General features: G+C 38.7%; 1 protein-coding gene across 11 annotated transcripts in view; it reads right to left on the bottom strand.

The window, feature by feature from the left end:
• The window catches only part of DAB1 (DAB adaptor protein 1), a 316,440-nt gene that overhangs the window by 80,050 nt on the left and 214,865 nt on the right, over nucleotides 1-21,525 (bottom strand). For 8 of the 11 annotated variants that reach the window (XM_051999586.1, XM_051999587.1, XM_051999579.1 and 5 more), the window contains exons 5-7: nucleotides 3,278-3,409; nucleotides 1,997-2,116; nucleotides 1,495-1,533 (exon numbers count right to left, since the gene is read on the bottom strand). In XM_051999586.1, coding sequence (XP_051855546.1) covers nucleotides 1,495-1,533; nucleotides 1,997-2,116; nucleotides 3,278-3,409 — 291 coding nt within the window. The remainder of the gene's footprint in view (nucleotides 1-1,494; nucleotides 1,534-1,996; nucleotides 2,117-3,277; nucleotides 3,410-21,525) is intronic. The other 3 variants (XM_051999580.1, XM_051999583.1, XM_051999585.1) reach the window with 1 other exon arrangement.

Raw genomic sequence — 21,525 nt, 5'->3', positions numbered from 1 at the left:
CCGAGCAACCTCATCCGCTTTGGGGGTACGCTTACATTCTTGTTTAACACGGGGACAAGAAATGTCCTCCCCGGCCCCTTCATCTTTGTTACTATTTCTGGTATAAGCTTCTAGAGCAACAAGGAAACATATAGAATTTGAAGTGACTTCAGTCCTCTGAATGTCACTTTCTTACTTCTTCCAAATTGAAAATACAACATTAACCGGCAATAGGGTATGCCTGAAAATAGCCTCCATTGTCAAAAAGTAATCTTTGGGGGAAAAACAAACAAGACTGTAGGTATAAACCTAATACTTAACAGCTTCTGTAGCTGTTATTCTGGTCTGGGAAAAGACAAGTTTTTCAGGGGAAAAAATGAAAGCTTAATATCGACCAATACGACAACTCTAAATCAATTTTAGATTCTCAGTATATGATATAGTTTTAAGAAATGATTGGCCAAATTAACTATAAAGGGCATACGAGGAGAGACACTATCTGAATCCAGTAAAAGATGTAATAATAGAACTATGTATACAATAACTTTACATATATATATATATATATATATATATATATATATATAAATGTATATATTTGTGACTAATTGTAGTCATCTCTAGGACTGAGGGACAGGAGAAAAAAAAAGAAAAAATAGAATTGATATGGTAACTTTACTGTATATTTTAAATGAATAGCAAGTTGAACATGGCAGATTTGCATTTCCTTGTGCAATCTTTTTTATTATACTATATTATATAAATCTTTAAGTCCATAAATTAAAAATAAAACCTTTTAATTGCCCTTTAATCTATCAGAGCCCAATTGTGTTTAACATGAATTACAGGTTGGATGGGAAGAACTGTGTTGGACATGTCACTGTTAAATCCATCCATCTATAAATTCTAAAGCAAGTTTTTAAAACGATCAAATCTATGTATCCTTGTATAGAATACAAAACTTGGGTATAAGAGGGAACTCATCCATCCAAATGTTGCTCTTGTGAGCTGTTGTGCCCATTATGGTATAAAGCTATGTAAGCAAAGACTCTTAAAAAACCATGTCCAGTGCAATCACATTTTGGGAAACAGGTGAGTGTCCTTTCCGTATCTGAATAATCCCACCAGGGCCGCCCTTTGTGGCTTGAGTGAGCCAGATGGTCAATCTTTGCCTCTGGGAAACATCTGTATTATTCTTTTTAATGACCCCCACTCTTAAAAATATACAGCTCAGGATATGGATTTTAAAAACAACATGGAGGTGGAAAGAGGAGAGGGAGAAAGGGAAATCTCTCTTCCTCAGTCCTGCATTACTGATACTGGGATATATTAATTTTTAATCGCCATCTTTCCCTAGATTGGCAAGCTCCCGAGCTCCCTAAAGAGTTTTTACACTAGCTCTATTCTTTCCACTCACGGGGCCCTCTGGACCATCGACAGAAAACAAGAATAGCGTCACTCTGGGCTAGCCTCACTGTTGGTGACTTTGTAAACCCACGAAGCTTCCAAAATTACCTGGTACACGGGATCTTCTACATCCTCCTCCAAAATTGTCTACCGCAGAGTCAGAGAAGGGAGGGCAAAAGGCAAAGGGTGGAAAAAGAAGAGATATGAGACCATAGTCAGAAATTACAGGACTATAAAGAAACCTGAAGAGCGAAGCTGGAAAGGTTGGGAAAAAGTCAAAACACTTAGAACCTTGCCCATCACTCCCCCTCCCACCCCATCACCCCACTTCATTCCGTATGACAGCCGGGACAATCGAAGTTCTTTTCTTCTCACTAATAGCACAAATTGGGTGGAAGATTTCACTGGACTCTTGACTTTATCTCAAAGCTCAATCAGCGACAGGAAAGAGAATGTCGGGCAGCCGAGAGCCCGTGACAGCAGCCTGCTTCTGCCCGGGTTTTTTGCACCGATGCTCTCATCAGGCCCTGGAAGCGCTAACTGACAACTTCACATCTGTTTGCTTAGAGCTTCCATTTTTTTGGGCGCCGGGCCAGATCTGCAGATGTACCTGGTATACCGCCTGCTCGCACTGTTTATCCTTCTGTGCCTTCTTCTCCAGCTCTTCTCTCTGTTTCAATTCATAAATGAGTTGAAAGAGATCACGCAGGTCGAGGATCACGGGTTCGGCCTGCAGAGAGACAGAGTGGGAGGCAAACATTAAGGAGGGAATAGCCCCCCTTGGGCAGTGACAGAATTCTCTCCCTGCTGGTTCCAACCTCCAGAAGCTCATTTTATTATTAAGTTGAAAGCACTTCACCCTAAATTAATTCTACCTTGTTTATATTGGCTTAGCAAATTGCATCTGGGCGAAAGTTCATTCCGCTAGCTAATTATATTTGCAAATTAATAATAATTATAATTATATATATAAAAGGTGTTGCTTTTTATTTGGTAGTATCTTTTAATACAATGAAATCAGCACAGGCTCTTTGCAAAGGAATTATTTATTTTCTCTTGCTTTCCTTTTTTTTTTGTGGGAGACTGTGAATGGAAGCAAATTTGTTTGTATACAATGAGTATATCCAGTTTAATTAGAAAGAAAGATAATTAGTCATTAGGAAAAGTGAATAGAGAAAAAGATGGAGGTAGGGAGAGCATGATTTCTTCTGGGGGGTGCTTGGCTGCTGGCGAGGCCATCCCTCTGGAGAATATGGGGTTGGGGGCAATGGTTCCTACCATATGGTGATGAGGAAAGCGATTTGAATGTGGAGGTGAAGGGTCTGGGCTCAGATCCCAGTTCTGCTGTCTTTATGACTTTAGGCACATTATCAAAGCTTTAGCTTTTCCACCGTAAAATTAAGGAATTGGATTGTGGGGACCAACCAAATCCACAGCTAGGGGAAGCAGCCAGGCAGGGGCCACCGAAAGGTGAATTAGAAGTTTCAGATGAAAATTTGAATCCTCCCTCTGGCTTTTATTTCCTACGTGACCTTGGGGATGTTTTTTAATCTCTTTGGATTTCTATTTCCTCACCCAGAAAACTGGATGAGACTGGATTCTGAAATTCCTTTTACTTCCAGATCTACCCTCACGCCACCTGCCAAGCCCCCATGTGTCCCTTTGGAGAGAGACTCAATCAATGACTGAAATAGGATATGCAGGGAGGTGTCCAAACCTGGTATTTTACATTTGGGGAAACTGAGGCTCAGACAGACAGTCTGTGATTTCCCCAAGTAAAAGGCAGAGTTGACTCCAAGCCCATCTTTCTTAACTCTGCACCCTCCTGCTGACCCCAAAGTGAAAGGAAAAGAATGCTTCCAGGTGCTTGCCGGCGGACCAGGATACTCACTGCCTGGGCTGTTTTGATGGCCACGAATCTGTGGTTTCCTTCTTTCCCACACACGTATCCAAAGGCTCGGTGATCTGTGATATCCTTTGCAATGTAGGAAATCTCGTGCACAGCATGATGATGCTGGAGAGCCTAGGAGAGACAGAGAGAAAGGTCCTTTCAGAGAGCAGCCTATAGGATGGGGGAATCGTGATGGGAAGCTTTTCACCTCCATGATGATGGACCTTAAGAAATCCAGCCAGCTCTGAAGATCAGACAGGAGGAAGAGAAAATTAGAGGAATTCTGAAATGATTCTGTGGACTTATTGTTCTGATCAGATTGAGAGAAATGGGAATATTCTGTTTACCTTCAGAACCAGATAGTGCCTGACACATAGATTAACATTTCATAAATGCTTGTTGTTGACTGCTGACTGATCTGCTTTAAAAAAAAAATCGGATGTTTTAGCAGCACTCTGGAGAGTACTGGATAAAATCAAAAGTTCTGTTGAGTTATTGGGATTATGGTTGTTATTGTTTGGTCCAGAGATATGATTTCATCTGTTGCAAGTGTAGAGATTCCTTCCACTACTGCAGATTGACAAATCACCTCTAATCAAATATTTTAAAGAATCTCTTGAGGACATTTAGAGATTAAATGACTAGTGGTTCCTAGTCACACAGTTATAAGCTACAAAAGGTAAGATTTTAATACAGATCTTCCCAAGTCCCAGGACAGTTCTCCATCCATGATGGCACACTGCCTCAATGATGATTAGGTTTCCACCTCTGGAACCAAAAGTCTTACTCTTATGACCTTGAACTATGATTTGGTGAACTTTTATCTTCTCTTACCTCCTCTAAGGTCCACCTTACCACTTCCCAGATACTTCACAGGATCATCAATTTACTGATCTATAAATGCTTGTTGACTTGATTTTTGACTATTGGAAATAACCAGGTACATTGGATAGCATCCAGATGTTTTAGAAAGGACCATTAATTCAGAATAAAAGGATCTCTTCTGCCTGCTATTTATAGGATATTGGACAAGTTATTCAACTCTGATGGGCGTTATTTCCATTCTATTCCATTCACTTCAACAAACATTTAAGAAGTGAATGTGAAGACAAAAATGTTCTTGTCCTTAAGAAGTATATAGTTTCCTAAAGGGACTACAACATTCATGTGAGGGAGTAAATGAAAAGTACATACAAAATAATCTACTCCTTTCAAGAGGGAGAGAGTGCCAGTGACTGAGGGCATCAGAAAACATTCATAGACAAGTTGATATTTGAGTTATACAAGGTGATGTAGTCAGACTAGTAACCTCAGGGGTTCTTTCCAGCTAAAAATGAAAGATCCCATGACTTCCAGTTCCAAGCGAGCGCTCTCTCACCTTGTACCCCAGCCCAACATCAGGTACCTGTGTCTTGCTCATTTTCCTGGAGGGCCTTCCTGTGACCCGGTATCACAGGGATCGTGTTTGTTCAGAAAACTGTCTCCGGGATTTTATGAGTAGGGAATTTGCAGTAAGGAAACTCCCTCTAAGAATAGAAATCCACATCTTTTTTCTGTAATATCTTAGAGATTTAATTGGAATACTTCTGGGAATTGCCCAGAGTCACATGGCCAATATATATCACAGATAAAAGTCACAGTCTTTTATTTGTTTGTCTTTATCTATAAAGATCCTTAAAGGCCATGACACTCAACTCTATTATTTAAAAGATGAGGAAACTGAGGCAGAAAGTGGTTAAAGGACTTGTCAATTAACTTGTATTTAAGTACTTTTTGTCTATTTGTATTTATAACTTGTTATCAATGCTACATACAGAAATATGTGTGTATTTATTTCTCCCATTTGAATGTAAGTCAAAAATAAGGGGTTATTTCATTCTTTGTAGCTGTATTCCCAGAAGTGAATTCAGAGTCTATATATATATATATATATATAGTAGGAAGCTTAAAAATTACCTCTGGTTTGAGATGTTTAAGATGACACAGCCAGATGTGTCAGAGGTGGGACTTGAATTCAGGTCTTTCTTACTCCTTTTTGGGGCTATTTATTTATGAAATAGAATTGTTTTTCACAAGGGACCTTTAAATTGTAGATGAAAGTGACTTCAAAGAGAAAACTGCAATTCTGTCAATATGTTAATGAGGTAAAACAGATGCAGAGTTTATTCACACAACTGGAAGTATGGGTCGAAGGAGCTTAGGTGAACTCCATTCTGATATGGGCAGGGAAGCAAAGGGGGTGGAGATCAATCACTCCTTTCCTTTCTTTGCCTTTCCCCAGTGCTCTCCTTTGACTGGCTGGGGTCATCTCAGGGAGGCCCTTATCCTATCAAAGTTCACAGTCTTATTGATCATCAAATTGTGCTTTGGAGATAAAGCCATGATTAGAAGTCTTCCTTGTGGAATTAGATCCAGAGATTATTGCATGATGGGAAAATCACACCTAATGTATGAAATAGCAGGTGGAGATGTTTTAATTTTTCTGGAAACCTTCATTAAGTGTTCTAAAATCAAAACATTTGAAACTCTACCTCACATTGCCTGGGAAAGTACATCTGCATTTCTTTTACACGCTTAAAGATCTATTTGTAATCTTCCCTTCTCCCAGTCAATTTTGTGATACATTGAGGATATTTCTTAAGAAGTCTCATCCATTTGAAAAAAAGGTTCTCTGTGGGTTGATCCATCACTGTCTTTGCCAGCTTTGTATTATACCAGCGTAATGCAGATGGTGGGATTGCAAATGCCTTAGAATGCAGGGAATGCCACAGCAGGGTAGCTGAGTTTCATCCCCGCCTCTCCAAATACCTGCAAATACTTATCCATTAGGCCTTGCAATTGACTCAAATAGACAAGATGATTCATAGCAAGAAGACATGAAAGGCCCTGGGAAAAATCAGAAGCCCGTCAGGGCTCTTCCTTCTCTCCCTTACCTGCCATATCCAATCACATAACAAGTCCTGAGGATTCCACCTCGACCAGCTTCCCTCATCCACCCAATCCACACTGATTACCTCTGCCAGGTTAATCCTTTTTTTCTCACAGAGATCACAGGATATCATAGATTTACAACTGGAAGGGCCATTAAATTTAACCCTCTGGACTTTTTTTTCCTTAACTTTATTTTTCTTGAGTTTTTTTTTTTATTGGGTTGGAGATCTGTGTTTTCTTTTACAACATGACTTTTTCAAGTTTATTTTTCCTTTTTGTTTTTTAATGATAGCTTTTAATTTTTTTAACTACATGCAAAGATAGTTTTCAACATTCACGCTTGCAAAACCTCGTCTTCCAAATTTTTCTTCTTCCCGCCCCCCTCCCCTAGGCAGCAAGTAATCCAATGTTAAATTCTTCTAAATATGTTTCCACATTTATCATGCTGCACGAGAAAAATCAGATCAAAAAGGAAAGAAATGATGAAAAAGCAAGAAAACAACAATAACAAAAAAGGTGAGAATACTACTATGTTGTGATCCACATTCAGTCCCCATCATCCTCTCTGTGTGCAGATGGCTCTCTCCATCCCAAGTCCATTGGAATTAGCCTGAATTGCCCTGCTGTTGAAAAGAGCTAAATCTATCACAGTTGATCATCACATAATCTTTTTGTTGCTGTGTATAATGATCTCTTGGTTCTACTCATTTCACTTAGTATCAATTCATGGGAGTCTCTCCAAGTCTTTCTGAAATCCTCCTCCTGATTATTTCTTATAGAACAATAATATTCCATTACATTCATATACTACAATTTATTCAGCCATTCCCGAACTGATGGGCATCCACTCAGTTTCCAGTTCATTGCCACTACAAAAATGGCTGCTACCAATATTTTTGCACATGTGTAACCCTCTCATCTAACAGATAAACAAATTGAGTCTTAAAAAAGATTAAGCAATTTGCCCAGGACCATATGGCTAGTAAGTATCGGGGGTAAAATGAGATTTGAATACGTTTTCCTGACTCCAAATCTAGCAGTCTCTACTGGACAATGCCGCCTCTCATCATTCTGATTATTATTTAAGAAGTCTGTTCTTGGAGGACATTGACATAGAGGAACTGGGCAGACCAACAGGGCAGAAAGAACAAACCAGAAAGGCCTGAATGCTGTCCTGAAATATAAAGAGGGAGCCAGTTCATAACATAGGAATCATTTTTATACAACTATATCACCTTTGGCCCTTCCCTCTCCCACTGCCATAATTCATAGGGTAGATTGCTCAGAAAAGGCTACTCTTGAATCATGGCACTCAGTGGGTCTAAATCCTCTCCAAATAATAACTCACAGGCCTCTATAATGTATTTATCTGTAACAGTTAGCCAGAGGACTCAATTACTTCAAAGCAAAAGCACCTAATAAAATAGCATAGCAAAAAAAGTAGTAACAAAACATATCTTTCTGTAAAACTAGGGCACACTTTCCACAGATACAAGTACTAGCAGTAAGAAGAGTAGATGTACACAGGAATTATGTGTATGGCCAGGCCAGAACACACATCTAGGAAATGTGCCATCCCACTGATGCTGCAGGGAAACTGATGTCTTTAGGGGAGAATACTATGCTGAGGCCTTGGCTGGATGTGTTAACCCATCCCACTAGTCAGGAAGAATCTCTGCTGGACAGCGCCGCCAGACATGTGCATCCGGTCATGATGGATGGATGTTGTTCTGCTCTCTACTGTATGAAGTAGCATGAACATCGCTGATCTTGCAGTCAGAGGTCTAAGGTCCAAATCCACGCTATGAATTTGGACAAGTCATCTCCTGAGTCTTAGTTACCTTTTCTATAAAAAATATGGCTGAACCATCGATTTTTGGAGTTTCCTTCCAGAAGCACATCTATGAGTTCAGGAGCCAGAAATATGTTTCTGCCAGTTACTGATCCATCAGATGCTCTTTTGTGGAGTTTCTCTCAGTCTCTGCCATTGAGAACATGTCTGTGAAGCTCACCTCTAATCCTAGTTTCTGACTTTAGCAGAAGTCCTTGGGTAAAGAATTACCATGAGAAGAGCATGTCCTTTTTGGTTCAAAACAAGAAGAGTTTTTATTTTTGATAAGTTAGAAAAGATGCTGCTTCAGCAATAGATCTTTTAGTAGAGGGAAGGAGGAGAGGTGAACTTTTTTAACTTCTTCCTTCACCAGATAGTCTGTCTTATTCTCTATAGCATTCTGGCTATGAGGTTTCTCATATCTTTTTGGAGATTCTCAACCTCAGTTGTAAGGCTTTTCAGAACAAGGGGCTAATGAAGCTTTAGCTAAATAGCTTGCACCCAGAGGTCCATATCTTTCTGTTCAAAATAAACTTTCTGGTTTCTAGGTATGGCTGACCTCACACTAGCTTATGGTTAATATTACATAAATCTTGTGGTTTTAATTTCTTAAGTTTAGGCTACATCTGGTCATCAGACAATAATTATTGGCAGAAGATGATGTTCTGTGCTCCTTCAGTTTTTGAATTCCAAACCCCTCCAACTCTCAATGTCAGTAAGTAGACAAAAAAAGAGCAGCCAGATGGCAAAATGGATAGAGTCCCAGGACTAGAGTCAAGAAGATTTATTTTTTCTTTTTCTTTCTTTCTTTCTTTCTTTCTTTCTTTCTTTCTTTCTTTCTTTCTTTCTTTCTTTCTTTCTTTCTTTCTTTCTTTCTTTCTTTCTTTCTTTCTTTCTCTTTCTTTCTTTCTTTCTTTCTTTCTTTCTTCTTTCTTTCTTTCTTTCTTTCTTTCTTTCTTTCTTTCTTTCTTTCTTTCTTTCTTTCTTTCTTTCTTTCTTTCTTTCTTTCTTCCTTCCTTCCTTCCTTCCTTCCTTCCTTCCTTTCTTTCTTTCTTTTTTTTGTTGTTGAGACAATTGGGGTTAAGTAACTTGCCCAATGTCACACAACTGGGAAGTATTAAGTATCTGAGGCTGGATTTGAATTCTGGTCCTCCTGACATCAGGGCCGGATTCTATCCATGGCACCATCTAGCTGCCCAAGTCTCATTTTTCTGAATTCAAATTCAGAACCTGGGCAAGTCATTTAACCCTGTTTACCTCAGTTTCCTCATCTGTAAAATGAGTTGGAGAAGGAAATGGCAACTTACTCTAGTATCCTTGCAAAAAATAGTAAATAGGAGAGAAGTCATTTTTAGTCCCAGGATGTATGATTGGAAATAATAGGAGACAGAAGCAGAAGGGATGGAATCTAATAATATATCACTTGAACATGAGGCCAAGGAATCTGTACTTGATTCAGTTAGCAGTAGGAAACCAAAGGTTGAAGAGTTTTTTTTGGTGTGGAGGTTATATATCACATTATCAGAGCTTGCTTTAAAGACAATAAATCAGCAACAATATATAGGATGGGTTAGAAGGCCAAAGACACAAAGGATATAGTTATGAATTAGGAGATTTATCAGTACATGTCAGATTCTGTAGATCAGGGTATGGTAAACTGTTAAAGGTTTAAAACACCTGGAAAAGGTGAGAAAGAATGAGGTAAAATGTTAGTGTTGTATGTTTTTTTTTGGCAAGGATAGTAGAGTAAGTTGCCATTTCCTTTTCCTTTTACAATACCCAGATTTCCCTTGTGTCCTCCCTCTTTGACAGCTATATTTTAAAATAAAGAATATTTTAAAAGAATGAATAACAGAGACAAACATTCAGTAAAATTGATCAAGCAATAGAAATATATTCAATATTCTACAGCTGTGAACCTTACCTCAAAGATGGTGTGTGTATATGTGCACACACACCTGTGTCTTTTTCTTCCTTAAATGCCCATAATCTCTGAGTCTCCCATAAGTCCCCTGGCTTGCCACCATCAGCGAAAAAGAATACTCACCCTAACCTGTTCCCCTCCACATCCACTAGTGGAGTGTTTGGAGGGTGTTTTTGTTGTTTGTTTCCCAGCCCCCCGACATCGCAATTCAGAAAACACATCCAAAAATATGTTAAGAAAAGAAAGGCACTTTTAATGAGCCTGTGCCTTCCTTTGTGTAGTTAGGTTTTAACTACTATAATTGCTCATGGTGTGAAGTCTTGTATTTTCTATGTATCTATTTTTATTCTGAGTCTGTCTACTTAATCTTTTTTTTTTCATGTGTTTGAATCCTGTTGTGTTGTGTTGTTCTCTCTCTCTCTCTCTCTCTCTCTCTCTCTCTCTCTCTCTCTTTCTCTTTCTCTTTCTCTCGCTGCTTCAGGGGGAGAAAACAATATGAAGGCTAAATAGTGTGGAATTTATTTTTTGAAAAACAACTAATGGTAAAGTGTTAAGCAAATTACTTTCTAATCTATACAGTATTTAATTGACTGTATTGAACCGTACTACAAATTAAGTCTTCTCTGTAATTTGTTCTGTCAGATGGTAACCCTCCAAACAATTTGATACTCCATTTAAAAATTGGTAAATGGCTCATGGAGAAGCTGAGGATTGCGCCTTATTGAGCATCTGATAACAGCCTACTTTGGTACAGGGTATCAAGGAATTTTCTACCTGGATCTTAAGATGCCTTGTATTCCTATACCTCATATCAGACTGCACAAAAGACTTTTTGGAAGTTTTGAAAGTTTAAGAGAGGGAATTTGGTGGAGATAACTGTTGATGGACCCATTGTAAGCTTTGCTCACATTCATTTGAAATCTCATTTTCAGTTACTGCCCTTTTTCATTCAAGTCATATGATATTACTAGCTAAGGTAGTGTTTCCACTAGCTAGGTGGTGATCTTGGGCAAGTCACTGAAATTCAGTGTTGAAAAAAGATCATGTCCAACTTCTTGCTCAGAACCAAAAGTCTCTATTTTTTTCCTGAACTATATTCTAAGGGAGCTTTTAGATCCAACTTTCTAAGTGAAGAAAACATTCAACAAGAATCTATTAAGCAAATCTCATATGATAGATACTGTGGTAGAAACAGAGATGCAAAGAAACAAAAATGGAACAGACTCTTCCTTTAGGAACATCCATTCAACTGGGAAGACAACAAGGACAGATCCTAAATAGACACAAAGAGATTTTGATTGAGGTTGAGACAACTAGCAACTGGAGGGATTGGGAGAGACTTCATGTTGGAGCTGAGTTTGGTTTCTAAGCTTGTCTGTTCTGAGATCCCTTCCAATCTTAGCACTGTATGTTCTAACGTCCCTCCCAATCCTACCATCCTATATTCTAAGGCTCCTTCCAATGTATGTTCTAAAATCACCTTCAAGCTCAACACTATATATGTCCTAAGGTTTGTTCCAATTCCAACCCTTCATGTTCTAAGACCCTTTCCAACACATTTTCTTTTTTTTTAATTAAAGCTTTTTATTTACAAAACATATGCATGGGTAATTTTTCAACATTGACCCTTACAAAGCCTTTTATTCCAAATTATCCCCTCCTTTCTCCCACCTCCTCCCCTAGATGGCAGGTAGTCCAATACATGTTAAATATTCCAATACATTTTCTAAGGTTCTTTCTAATCCTAACATTGTATGTTCTAAGATCCCTTCCAGTCTTCACATTGTCCCTCCAATTCTTAACACTGTATCTTTTTTATTAAAATATATGTTCTATGGACTGTAATGCTGCATGTTCTAAGATCTCTTCCAATGTATGTTCTAAGATTCTTTCCAATTTTAATACTATGTCCTAAAGTTCCTTCCAATATATATTTTAAGGACCTTCCTAATCATAACACTGTATATTCTAAAGTTCCTTCATTTCTTAAGACTGTACATTCTAAGGTACCTTCCAATGAATGTTATAAGATCCCTCACAATCTTAGTATTGTATGTTCTAGGTCTCTTCCAATCCCAACAGTGCATATTCTAACACCTTTCTGACACTGAAAATCTGTTCCATAATCTGTTTTTGAGACAACATATTGTACTCTATGTTATAATTTTTTTAAGTTCTAATTCTTACTAGTTTCAATAATCTATATCCTAAGGTATCTAGAAGGTTCTATGTTCTAGCTCTGGTTTTGCCTTCTATGTTATGTCCTGTTTTCATCTATTTATTCAGTTCCTTTGTTTCTTAGTCATCCCATTTTTTTGCCAATTGTCGAAACTAATTACCTTCATACCATCACAGTCTTTGCATGATTACATCCATTTAGCTCTTGAAGTAAAACTCTAAAATATTTCCTATTAAAAGGTTTTTTTTTTTTTTTTAACAGACTAAAGCAATCAAAATTCTCACATGTCCCTAATGTTAATGAGGGCTTTTCTAAACTGTTGAGTATTTTTCTCAGTCCCTTAAGAACCTGCCAAGATTTCAGAAATATTAATAAGGAAGGAAAAAAGGAAATATACAGAAAGCTTTTAGGAATAAAGATTGCCTCCGTTTGAGAAAAGAGGGCTAGGGCTGATTTGATGATAGTGCAAGTATCTGTAGAATTTTTGTGATGTGAAGGGCACTGAAAAGGTGGAGAGAGTGTCCAAAGAAAGGATCACAGGAGAATGAAAGGCCTGGAGTTCATGTAATATAAGAAGTGGAGCAACTTGGGATGATTAACCTGGAAAAGGAAAGACCTGGTGGGGGATTAAGGAGGTAAATACTCAAGTGCTGGAAAGAGAAGCAGACTTATTATATTAGACTTGACTGGAAAGAATTATCAACAATGGGGAAGGGAACGAAAATAAGCATTTATTAAGTGTCTACTATGTGCTATGCACTGTGCTAAGCACTTTATAAATATTATCTCATTTGATTCTCAACAAACACTGGGAAGTAAAGATTGTTACCATTTTCCCTTTATAATTAAAAAACAGGTTAAGTGATTTTCCCAGGGTCACATAGCTAGAAAATATCTGAGGCTAGATTTGAATACAGATCTTCATGACCTGTATCCACTGAGCCCTTTAAGGTTCATTAGCATAACAATGGGTAGAAGCTGCAGAGAATGATGTAAAAGAAAACGTTCCAACAACGAGGGCTGTCCACCGGGGACATGGGCTGGTTTAGAAGCCTCCCCCTGGATAGCGGGCTAGACCAAATGACCTCTTGTCCAGTGTGCTGATGAGATGGATGAGATTCCTGGTCTGGAAGGGGCTGGACAAGATGACCTTTGAGATCGTATCCAGATCTCGATTTATATCTGACCCCCATTCCTGGCGTCACATATTCCAAGGATTAATAATTAAGAAGATAATTAAATATCCTGGGCACAGATTAAGGGGTATGTCATGAAGGTTACATGTCAGACTTTAGAAAAATGTCCCAGTGGTCACATCTCAGAGCCCCGATACCCCATACCCTGTTCTCCATGTTACATTTGCTTCTCCTTCTGCCGAATTCAACCCAGCCATCAAGATGCAATCAAATCAAAAATGCCCAAAGGATTTGTTTTTCTTTGGGGGAACTTTTTATAGAATCGATCGAATCTGAGTCAGAATGCAGGCTGCAGGCACTAAATTACTTTTCTTTTTCATTTTTTCCTACTGTTGTAATTGGAACATTCAGTGTGCTGGATGGACTTTGGCAACAGTCTCCCCTTGGCTCAAAAACAGTGCCCAGAGCTCCATGAATTTGAGTGTAGGGGCTCTTGATAACCCATGGCATTGTGGATCACTGAATGGGAGCTGTGGTAGGCCTGATTGCATCCCAAGAAGCTGCAAGTTTTAGAAACACCTCGTGAATTATTATAATCACAGCTCACATTTTTATAAAGAGCTTTAACAGGTCTGCATATCCCTCAAATATGATAACTCATTGGCACTTCATGACACGCTTTTGACTTAGATACCATTATTATCTGGACATTGACCCTCAAAGAGGGGAAGTCTCAAAACCAAAAAAGTGTAGGATAATAATAAAATCCCTCCTTCCAAACCAGACTTCAAGAAACCCTGCCTGGGAGGAACTAAGACACTCAGTACTTGGGCTGCTGATTTTTCTGAACCTAAATGTAAAACTTTGAATAAAATCTGATTGGTCTGATCTAAATTCATGCCATCTGATATAGTTTTTATTTTAACTCTTTTTTTCAATACATGATTTATCCATCCCTGCTTTGTGTTAACTGAAATTTGATAAAAACATCAGTTTTGCTTTTATTCAAGGTTCTAATGTTGAACCGAGCAGGATCTAAGCCAGAGCCTTGGGGCTTCCACCAGGGGCTTCTGTCTGGGTATCGTATCGAGAGGAGGGATCAGTCTTAGAGGGCTCCCTTCTTTTGTCTATCCTGTTCACTTTTCAGGTAAGAAAACTGAGATCAAGAAAAAAGAATGAATTGACTACAGGGCTCACAGTTACTAGGCAGCATAGCTGGGAAGACAGGGACTCAATGATGTCATATTGCTTCATGTTATTCAGCACTTTTGAACCCTTCTGTTTAGTATTTTGAGCTTCATACTTCTTAATTTTGTCCATAGTGCATCCTCCTTAATAATAGTAACAGTACATTTTTATAACACTTATTCTATTCCAGGAACTTTGCTAAGGGTTTTACAATTGTATCATTTGATCATCATCACAATAACTCTGGAAGAGAGGTTTTCTTAATATCCCCATTTTACAGATGAGGAAACAGAGGCAGGTAGAAGTTAAATGATTTGACCAGTATCACGCAGACTGTAATAACAGAGTGACAATAATGAACCATATCCCTTGACTTTAAATCCAGTGATGTTTCTTCTGCACCATGCAAAATTGGTAACACGAACTGAAATAAGGATAAGTAAAACTCTGTGATTAGTATTTCCAAAAATCCCCATCTAGCTTGAGTAAAAGCTAAAAAGACTTTATCCCAGTGAGTTCTGGAGGAAGAAAATAAGCAGTAGAAATCTCTGAATAGACATTATTTATATGGCCTTTTGATTTTAAAGGCATATCTTTTCCTTCTTTTCAGATTCCTTCTTTATCTCTAGTGAAGGACTTCAAAGAGCATGATGGGGATTTAGCCATGTAACCGACAATTTCGGCATTTCAGCTGACAAAGGGGAATTATGACAGCACATTGGGGATGAGGGACCGTGAATAGACAAAAGTAAGAGTATGCATGACCACAAGCCACCCTATGAATGAGGTCATCCCATTTAATGGGAAATTATTCATAGGGCAAGTGATCTGGCATTAACCTCTGTCTTTGTTATAACAAAGTCTGAGAGAGAAGTCCTGGGTTAGACAGAAACTCGAGGCAATATCTTTCAATCCCAGGATTAGGGGATGAGGTGACCCATAAGTGGAGGAAGTTCAATTAGCTCTTCTCTCTAAGTTTCTTTTAGAGTCTTAGAGAAAAAAAATCTGTTCCATGAATTTAAGCTATAGGATTTAGAATAAACTACTGTTGGGTTAATATGACCAACAGATCTCAGAAAATGAATCCTAGAGTTAATCAATTCATTACTGTACTTATTAAGCCCTTAGGATTGTAGCAAACACTAAGCAAAGTGTGTGTTTGGGGATTTAAAGAAAAAAGAAAAGCAATTTCTTCTCTCAAGGAACTTACATTCGAATTTGGGAAATGATATATAAATAACTAGGGCAAGTAGGTGGTACAGTGGATAGAGTGCCAAGTCTGGAGTCAGGAACACCTGAGTTTAAATGTGGTCTCAGACATTTACTAACTAGGTGACCCTAGGCAAGTCACTTAATTCTATTTGCCTCAGTTTTCTCATCTGGGAAATGAACTGGAGAGGGAAATGGCGAACTGAAGCAATAATTTACCCCCAGAAACAGTCATTGCTAAATTGCAATGACTTGGAATATTAGTGAGAGAACTCTATTATCTATCCCACAAAATACATATTACATTTATGATATTCAAAACAAAATCCAACCAAATGCAAATTGTTAGCAAAAATTCTTACTGTCTAGAACATGAGCACAGAAAACAATGAAACAGAACCAAAAGGATACTCAACAAAGCTATGGGTGCCTAGTCAACTATTTTAGAAAGTCAATGAAAGAAAATTTAGACAGGATTAAGGACTGGTCATTTTCAAAACGACTATAGAAGCTCTTCTAAGACTGTTACCAGAAACCATTCTATATCTTAAATTTACTTAATAATAAATTATCATTATCTCAAACATATCTTATTTTCTTCTTCTATCATATTATTATCAAACTCCACTATCTGCCAAGAAAACCCCAAATGAGGTCATGAAAAATCAGACATGACTGAAAATGATCAAACAACAATAAAGGAAATAACTGAGTATATTCCAGATACTAGTAGAGTAAGTAATAATAAACAAGAACAGCACAGAAGGAATAAAAATGGCCTCCTGTCAAAGGTGATATTTGGGTTGAACAAGGTTTCTAAGAGGTGGAAGAAAGAAACAGACATGTGGGAAGAACCAGAACAAAGGCATGAAGCTGGAAGAAGGAATAGCAAATATTGGAAGAACTTCCCAAGCCAAATAAGCGTTTATATTTGGTTCCAGAGATAATAAGGAACCGCTGGGATTTACCAAGTTAGGGAGCAACATAGATCAGACCTTACCATCCAAGAACCCGGATTCCCATTGGCTGCACTGCTAATGCCTCTCCCCCTCCCCCATTCAGGGATTTCTCTGTCCTCAAGATGTTAAAAGTTGTTCTCTAGTTGATCTCCAGGATCAAAAGGGAGTGATAATTATCATGAATTATATTGAGGTGTAATAAGGCAATGGGAAGAGATAATGTTGAAATTATCTCAAAGGTGACTAAGGGGGTTAATGGGATATGGTTCTATTTTTCAGCACAATCGGGAAGAAATTCAGAAAAGCGGTCCCTAATCCAAGCATGAAAGACATAGCAGTTGGCACTTGTATGTCTATTATCTCATTCCATCAGCCAAACAACTCAACGAAGAGGGAACCACATTTATCAGCATCACCCCATTTTGCAGATAAGAAAACCAAAGCTCAAAGACAAGTTCCTTGCATGACAGTTACAATGTCAGTTAGATAGAACACTCCCTCAATAGAACCACAGAATTCAAAGTGGAAGTGACCTCCACTGCCACAAACAAAAGGCACCTCTGCTATAAGACACAATCAGCTTGAAGACCTCTGCAGAGGAGAAGCCCACCACCTGTGGGGACAGCCTCCCTCATTATGGGACTGCTGTCCTGATAAGGAAGGGTTTCTTGACATCAAACCTAACTGGGGTTCTTTGAGATCTCCTCCCATTGCTCATGGCTCTATCATCTGAGAAGAACCAGAGCACATTTCATCCCAGTCTCTTCTTCATCTTCCCTCTGAGCCTTCTCTAATGTAGGTTAAATACCCTTGGTCCCTTCACTAGATCCTCAGATGTCACAGACCAGGCTTTTCCCTATTCTGGGTTTCCTCATGAGGGCACTCCGGCTTGTCCTTGCTAACTTGTAATGCTCACAAGTGAGCCCCATATGTTAGATGAAATCTGAGGGCGGCTCAGAAGGATGGGAATATCGCCGTCCCAGAAACCATGTTCTCACTGCAGCCCAAGGCTACTTTTGCATTTTTGGCTCCTATAATATGCTTCTGAATCATATAAGCTCACATCTCACTAAAACCCTTGATCTTTTTTTAAAACAATGGCTATCACAATATCCCTCCCCCATCTGAAGTTAGCTTTTCTATATTGAAATGCAAGACTTTACAATTCTTTCTATTATAATCCTTCTATTATGACAAAATCCTTTTTGACCCAATTCATCTAACACACGGGTGAGCCCAATTGGCCACCAACATATACTAGACCAAGCACCATTTGCTCATTATTTGGGTCCTGAATGAATATAAATAGAAGGCATTTCTACTTTGGCCAGAAGCTGAGTGGCTTCTTCTCCAGATTCATTCATTCATTCATTCATTCAGATTTTTTTGGATTAAGTGAAAGAAGAGATTCTTTGCTTTGATTTCCACCAAGTCATAGTCACTAAATGGGTGTTGCTTCAGTCAAACTGAGACCTGTTGAAGACCTTGCTTAAAATGATTTTCCATTGCATCCAGGGCCATCTCCAGTCTTCTTTCCTCGGTCTACTGGATCTGGATGGCTCTGGAGGGGATGGTGAGGCAGGGGACCTTGCCCTGGTTTCCTCATCTAAATCCAATTCACTTGTATGTCATGGCAACCCTTCCCTGATGCCATGGTCCTCTTTGAGAAGAAAGGACAAATAACAACCACAGCCTCTATGTCATCTGCAGATATGCAGAGCTCCTTCACTCTGCATAGGGCCAAACACAAATTCCCGGGGTATTCCACTGTAGACTTCCTGCTGACCACTTAAGAGACCCAGACATTGGAAATGTGGTTTCTTTAACATGTATTGGACCTTTGCCATCCAGGGGAGGAGGTGGGATAAGGGGAGGGAATTGGAATGCAAGGTTTTGCAAGGGGTAATGTTGAAAAATTATCATGCATATATTTTGAAAAGAAAAAGCTTTAAAAAAGAAAAGAAAATATGGTTGATGGGGCCGTGCATACCTAATTGCATTTCAAAATTCTTTCCAAGAATCTATATTTAAGAAAAACATTTGTAAATAGAGAAAAATAAGGTAGAAATAATGTTTAATGCATCCTGTAATAGAAAGAGGAATTAGAAGGAAATTTCTGCTTCTGCTTCCATCAGCAACTGCTGGCAGGAACATGGCAGCCAATGGAAATCCAGATTCTTAGTAAAAGAAATACGGTCTAAAACTTTTATGCACTTACTCAACAAGCTCCAGTGGGCTCTCTATTACCTCTAGGACACAATATAAATATAACCTTTATTTGACATTGAGATTCCATAGAAAAGATACTTAACCTTCCTAAATTTACTCGTTTGTAAATAGTGAGTGTTAGGCTAGATTATCGCTAAGATCCCTTTCTATTCCGATATTTTACCAATCTGAAGAAGGAAGGTAGAGAGCATGGAGTAGACAGTATTCAAACATTATTAAGGATCAGGAGGCCTGAGCTCAGAAGTCAATTAGTTTATATGTTACAGAGAAGGAAACTGATGCTGTTTAGAGCTAGAAGAGACTTTTAGCACCCAACCTCAGGGACCAAGAAATAAATAAACAAGTTATTTTTCAAACAATAGAATGAAATGGTTCTTCTCAAACAGAGGGAATTTTTTTTTGAACAGGGGAGATAAATATAGAATAAATTTAAATATATATACATACATATATATATACACATACACTATATAGTTATATATTATATAATTTATATATATCCACACACATGTGTGTATATATGTCTATATATACATATAAGTATGCATACATATGTGTGTGTATGTGTGTGTGTATACATACATGCATATGAGATGGTTCAGGAAAGAGGGTAATAACATTTTGGGAAATCAGAGAAAGCTTTATATAGAAGGCAAAGCTTCAAAGGAAGAGAAGAATTCTCCAAAACGGAGGTGAAGGAGTATATTATAGGCAAGGAAGATAGCAAGAGGAAAGGCATGGTGACGTGCAATAAGTGACCCTGTGTGATGAAGAGAGGACAGGTCGATGTGGCTGGATCACAGAATGCTTATTCAACAAGACTGGAAAGCTAGGTAGGGTTTAGGCTGTGAAAAGCTTTAAAAGAGAAATAGATGAGCTTATATTTTGTCTTCAAAGTAATAGGGAGCCATTGGAGCTTGCTAAATAGTGGAGTGACACACTTAAATGTCTGCTTAAGGAAAATCTTTTGGTGACTATGTGAAGAATAAAAATGGAGATGAGAAAATTAAGGTCCAGAGAGAACCCTGCTTGTCCAGAATCCCGTGGGCAGAGATGGCACAGATGAAATTCAAAGCCAAGTCCTTTGACTACCAAAGTTGCTTAGCTTTTCATAGTACCATGTTTTTTCCCAGTCATGAATCACTTAACAGAGGAATTTCCCAATTTAATTAAAAGACCTAAGGATAGCACAATCTCATGCAACATGTCGCCACAGTTTTGAAATGATTGCTTATTCAGCACGATGCAGTATCTTGTGCCCTGCTGGTCCATGAGTGCTGGGAGGAACTCTCTGACCCAAATGATCAATTGCTTTTTTCCATACTAATTGACCCTTCAGCTCATAACCGCTGTTCCTTGGAACCCAGATTGTCAACAAGTAGCACAAGGCTCTGCCATTTGAAACGTCATTGACTACTCTCATTCAGCAAGTTCCTTTGCTGAGAAAGATATTAAAGATGAATCCTTCCATTCTTACCAACATTTCATTCAATGTTGACTCTAGGCAATTGCTGGCACCTCAGCAAGGTTGAATTTATGGTTCAGGGATAATGGCCAGTAAGAGACAACTAAAAACCAGGTTCATGTGTGGAGCAATGATGGGAGACGCTAGGGTGGAGGGTGACCTGCTGAAGCAAAAGATGTCTGGGAAAGTGAAAAGGTGGTCATGATAATGGGAGAGGAAGAGATCCAGAATTTGTGGGAAAATCTAGAGGGATGGAATGAAGCAGTAACTAATGAAGACAAAAATGGAGTAATGAGCAGGAACCAGGCAAACGATAAGAAAGCACGTCAAGTGGGCCAGGAAATATTCACAAAGTTTAGAATGTTCCCTGGTTATTCCAGCTGTTGGACAAAGATCTCAGAGCAATCTCTCAGACCAGATGCTAAAAGTGAATTGAGATAAATGAACTTCAACATTCACCAATTCTTGGTCAAGCGTCTAGATTAGGATCCAAATCTGAATCCCAGCAGCCCCACAAAGATGTCCACAGACAAGTCAAGGCCTGAGGCCATGATAGACCCTCTCATTACCTCTGAACCAGAATTCAGGAAGAAACTTAGAGGTTTAATCCATCAACTAAAAGCAAACACATCACAATCCCTGCTAAAAATGGCTGAGATTCTATTGTGCTCCCAATATGGACAAAAGAATAAGGGCTCAATAATGGGATGCAAGGGTCTGGGAAGCTTTGGGACAGGTAATTTGTGTCCAAAGCTTGGCTTTCTACTTCTCATCCATTTCTCTGCTCTTACTGGTTGATATCTCCCCCCGCCCCCCCAAATATGTGATGTTTATTCCCTTTTAGGGTCCTTAACTTCCTTCAAGATCAGGTCCAGCTCTTGGCTTTCCTCTTGGCCTAAATGACCTTGAATCCCACTGCTGGTTTATATAATGCATAGATACATACATATATGTATATATAAACACATACATATATAGGTATACACACCCACACATATATATATAAAATTATATATATTGGGACAACTTATAAATACGCAGACATACCTGCTGTAAAACTGAGCATCATGACATAATGATAACATAGAACACTTAGTCCTTAACTACTTAAGCACCCTAACTGAGCCCCACCGTGCAGCCTGCAGAGGGCACCTGGTCAGAGCCAAGGCTCACCATTCTCCCGAGAGCCCAAGTTGA

The sequence above is a fragment of the Antechinus flavipes genome, chromosome 4 (genome assembly GCF_016432865.1).
Source record: "Antechinus flavipes isolate AdamAnt ecotype Samford, QLD, Australia chromosome 4, AdamAnt_v2, whole genome shotgun sequence".
Taxonomy (NCBI): Eukaryota; Metazoa; Chordata; class Mammalia; order Dasyuromorphia; family Dasyuridae; genus Antechinus; species Antechinus flavipes.
Note: the sequence above shows the minus strand (reverse complement) of the source record. Positions and strands in the feature narration are given on the sequence as shown.